General features: G+C 39.1%; 1 protein-coding gene across 3 annotated transcripts in view; it reads right to left on the bottom strand.

Annotated features, from left to right (window-relative positions):
* LOC119573318 (transmembrane protease serine 9-like) overlaps positions 1-5000 on the bottom strand; it is a 77755-nt gene that overhangs the window by 18893 nt on the left and 53862 nt on the right. For 2 of the 3 annotated variants that reach the window (XM_037920490.1, XM_037920491.1), the window contains exon 3: positions 17-79. The exons of the other annotated variant lie outside the window; for it this stretch is intronic. In XM_037920490.1, the coding sequence (XP_037776418.1) occupies positions 17-79 (63 nt within the window). The remainder of the gene's footprint in view (positions 1-16; positions 80-5000) is intronic. 3 annotated transcript variants of the gene reach the window in all.

The raw sequence follows: 5000 nt of genomic DNA, 5'->3' as shown, positions 1-5000 counted from the left end.
GCCTCGAGACACCAACCTGCTCCCACCACCGCCTCCATCCGCCCCAAGGTCGAACTTCGGGTCCTTTGGCCAGCGACGCCTGAGGGGGAGGGAATAAAAGGAGAAAAAAAATGTTAGAAGAGAAATAAAAAGAAAAAGAAAATAAGGAAGGGGGAAAAAATTGAGAGAGAGGAAAAATTGTAAAAAAGGAAAAGAATACATAGAAAGGAAAAAGAAAGAAAAAAGAAAAAAAGAAAAAAAGGAAAAAGGAAAAAGAAAAAGAAAATGAAAAGGAATAAATAAGCATACACACAACACACACACCACACAACACACACACAACACCACACACACACACACACATATTAATATATATATATATTTTAATATTTTATAATTAATATTATACAATATAAAACAAAAATATTTTAATATATAATATTATTATTAAAATATAATAAATATATATATATAATATTATTAATATAATATATATATATATATAAGTATTAAAAGAAAAAAAAAAAACATACGTTAATAAATATTTTTGGGTTTTTGTAAACGGTGTGAAAACGCGGAAAAAATGATGATTATCAGACGGAAAGAAGGAGAGAAAGAATGACTAAATCTGAGAACAAGGATACGAAGATAAGAAGAAGAGGAAGAAAGGAAAAGAAATCCAGAGGAAAAAAAAAACTGAAGAAAATGGAACCAAAAATAAACAGAAGAAGGATGAAAGAGTTCGAAAAGAGAGAGAGAAAAGAAATCACAATAACGAGAAAGAAAGAAGAAAAAAGGGAATAATAAAAAAGAAAAAAGAAATAACAAAAGAAAAAAAAAATCCAAAACGAACCCATAAGACACAAAACGTCAACAAGAATAGAAAAAAAATACAAACAAACAAACAAAACAAAAGAAAAAAAAAAAACAAAAGAAAACAGAAAAAAAAAAAAAAAAAAAAAAAAACCAAACCCAAAAACCCCCCCCCCCCCCCAAAAAAAAAAACCAAAACCCCCCCCCCCCCCAAAAAAAAAAAAAAAAAAAAACCCCCCCCCCCCCCCCCCCCCCCCCCCCCCCCCCCCCCCCCCCCAGGTCCCCCGAGGAACCCCCAACCGCAAAGACCTTAAAAAGAATAAAAAAAAAAAAAGGAAAAAAAAAAAACCCCAGAAAAAAAAAACAAAAACCAAAACAAAAAAAAAAGGGAAACAAAAAAAAGAACTCGAAAACGAAGAAAACCAAACCAAAAAAAGAACGAAGAAACCAAACCAAACAAAAGAAAACAAAACACCCCAGAAACCAACCAACCAAACAAAAGGAACCAAAGAAAAAAGAAAGAAAAAGGCAGCAACCCCCCGCGCCCCCCCCCCCCCCCCCAAAAAAAAAAAAAAAAAAAAAAAAAAAAAAAAACGGCAAACAAAAAAAAAAAAGAAAAAAAACAGAAAAAAAAAAAACAAAACAAAAGAACCCAGAAACCAACCAACCAACCAAACAAACAAAACAAAAAGAACCCAGCAAACAAAAGAAAAAGAAAGAAAAAAAAAGGCAAGAAACCCCCAGACCCCCCCCCCCCCCCCCCCCCCCCCCCCCCCCCCCCCCCAGGAACCGCCCAACCCGCAGGGATCCGAAAAAGCTGAACAAGGAAACCGCGAGGAAAAAAATGAAAAATCCTACTAAAAGGGTTTACCCCCCGGGAAGAGGAAAGGGAAGGGGGAGGGGGGAGAAAAGGGGGAAAGGAGGAGGAAGAGGAAGGGGGGGGGGAGAAGGAGAGGTAGAAGGAAGAGGGGATGGAAGAAGGAGGAAGAGGAAGGAGGTATGGAGGAGGAGGAGGAGGAGGAGGAGGGGGAGGAGGAGCAAGAAGAAGAAGAAGAAAAGGGGGTGGAGGAGGAGGAGGAGGAGGAGGAGGAGGAGGAGAGGGAGGAGGAGGAGGTGGACGAGGAAGAAGTAGGTGGAAGAGGAAGAGGAAAAGATGGTGGAAGAGGAGGAGGAGGAGGGGGTGGAGGAGGAGAAGGAAGAAGAAGAAGAAGAAAAAGATAAAGCAGACTTTAATGAGAAAAGGTAAAAATAAATTTCGTATATGTCAAGGTGATGATAAAAAAGATAAAAGAAAACCGAAGAAGAAAAAGGTAAAAATTGAGCTGATAAAGGTAAAAATAATAAATGGCAAAGTCAAAGAAAGAAAGAAAAGGGCGGGAAAAGATATTTGAAAAATGGATAACGATCACCCGAACCCCGACATAACGACCTCAAACAACAATCCATCGCCAACAAACCTCCCTCAACCAAAGCCGGTCATCAACATCGGTATGCCACATGCCATGTTGGGGTACTTCCGCATGCCCAAAGAAAAAAAAAAAAAAGACTCTTTCGTAACGTCATCTGTTCCAACGAAGAATAACACACACACGAGGCGGACACTGTGACGTGTGGCTGCCATGACGTCACGGGGGTATGCTCAAGGAACTCGTGAATGGACATGATGGCTTTACCTTGAATGGAAAACTGATTGCCCCTTTTCCCCCTCCCTCTTCTCTTCCCCTCTCTCCTCTTCTTTCTCCCTCTTCTTCCTTCTCCTCTCTTAACGGTATCTCCTTCTCTCTCTCTCTCCTTCTCCCTTTTCTCTCTCTCTCTTCTTTTCTCTTTCTTTTCCTTTCTTCCTTTGTACCTCTTTCTCTCTCTTTTTTCTTTGCTACCCCTACTCTCTCTCTCTCTTCTCCCCTTTTCCCCTTTTTTTCGACCTCTCCTCTTTTTTTCTCTCTTCTTTTCTCTCCCCTCTCTATCTTCTTTTCTTTTTTACTTTTGCTACCTTTTTTCTCTTCTCTTAATTTCTGTACCTCCCTCTCTCTTCCCCTTTTCTTCTCCCCCTCTTCTCTCCTTCTCTCTCTTCTCTCCTCTCTTCTCTCTTCTTCTCTTCCCCGCCTTTTTGTGTGTGTGTGTGTGTGTGTTTTTTGTGTGTGTGTGTGTGTGTGTGCTGTGTGGGTGTGTGGGTGTGTGTGGTGTGTGTGGTGTGTGTGTGTGCGTGGTGTGTGCGTGCGTGAGTGTCGGAATCGTTTAGGGGGTGCAAAAAAACCTTGGGGGAGCAGGAGGTAAAGATATAGGAAGATTCACAACAGGATATGTGCTTTTTTTCGGCTGTTCATCTATATTATTATTATTATTATTTTTTTTTATAATTGATTATTTATTAGTTTTAAATCGGAATTATTAATATTTAAGAAAATAAACATCTAAAGTCTATAATTGATACGAAACTCTGCATTTACCTTATTCATGCAGTACCGTGAGACTTCAATATCAATTTAACGAATGTGATACTTATGACGGTGACGATGATAACAATAATAACTATTGTAGAAATGGTAATATTAATAATAACAGAAGCTGAAGCAGTGGTAATAACAACAACAAGGACAACTGCAACACTAATAGTAATGGTAGTAGTAATAGTAATAATAGTGCTGCCAGTAGTTGTAAAACAATAGCAGTAATAGTAGTACTAGCAATAGCAGTACTGCTACTACAACTACTACTCCTACTACTACAACTAATAGTATTAATGATAATGATAATGCTAATAGTAATAATAATAATGATAATAATAATAATAATAATAATAATAATAATAATAATAATAATGATAATAATAATAATAATAATAACAACAGAAGAAGAGGAAGCTGCAATAACAACGTAAAATAATAAGCCGCACCAAAACCCGAACAATAATAAAAATAAACCATTGTTAATCCCTGCATTTTGCTCTTTCCCCCCCCCTCTTCTCTTCCCCTCCTCCCTTACTCCCACTTTTTCGCAGCCCCATTAAAAATCATACCCGGGTGTGAAGTTTTGACTCCCGCCCCACGGAAGCAAGTATTTACCCCTTACCAAGCGGGGGTCATAAAAGGGGTCTCTCTTCCTCTGAGAAAACTCCTTTTTACAATACACCGTGGGGTCTACACAGGAATAATGGAGCATGGGGGTTATGGGGGCTAGAAGCAAGGGGTGTTATTCTGCTTTCAGGGAAAATCTCTTGGGGTCTCCTTCTTGCCTTTTGGGAGCACGTACGAATTCGCAAGCAACACGGAAGCTACTGTGAACCCTTCTACTGTAATAGTCTTGAGGTCTTTCACACCGAGAGGCATATCGTCGTGGGATTTGGTATGGATAGAAACGCGTCAGAAATGAGAATCGTTAAAATCGTGGATTGATGCCTAAAATAAGTGGGTTTAGGTCCTTTCCTCATCTTACCTGGAGACGACTTACCAAATCCTTCTTACAAAGTAGGCTTACTTACTTATCAAACCCCTCTTATAAACAGTCTTAATTACTTATCAAAACCCTGCTCATAAGTAGGCTTAATCACTTAATCAAACCCTGCTCGCACAGAGGCTAAGAAAAAGAAAAAGAAAAAGAAAAAGATTTACAAAGAAGGATCGGTGGTGCCGGCAGAGAACCAGGAAGGAGAGGTGGTGTTTGGTGACATAACATTCCAGATGTCATGTTGATCTCCTAAGCGAAAATGTATGTACGTGTGTTTGAACAGTAAGCTATATGCCAAATTGCAAGGAAGGGGGCCCTCATATTACGCAAATTAAAAGATATGAAAAATTAAAAAATTGAAATAATAATCATGATAGTAAAAAAAAATAATAATGATGATGATGATAACAAAACAACAACAGCAATAACAATAATAATAATAATAATAGTAGTAGTATGAGCCTATACCGTTGAAAAAAAGTAGTAGTAGTAAGTTTGTAGGGAGCTCTCTAACAGCACTAACATCCGCAATACCCCCAAAAAACCTTGATAAAATCAGCCAATCACATCGACCTGCATCCGACACTCCAGCGAACCACGCAACCACGCAACGGCAAGGGGTCTAAAAGCACCGTTTACACTCTGCCCGTCCACCTACGAAGGCCCAGAGCACCAAAATATTTCAATTAAGCCAGGACTGATGGCGACTGAGGAACGCAGATGGTCAAACGTTCACTTAGGTCATCCAGAGCGACTTGGTGGGA

Source organism: Penaeus monodon, chromosome 5, assembly GCF_015228065.2.
Source record: "Penaeus monodon isolate SGIC_2016 chromosome 5, NSTDA_Pmon_1, whole genome shotgun sequence".
Classification (NCBI taxonomy): domain Eukaryota; kingdom Metazoa; phylum Arthropoda; class Malacostraca; order Decapoda; family Penaeidae; genus Penaeus; species Penaeus monodon.
This window is presented reverse-complemented; position numbering and strand designations above follow the sequence as displayed.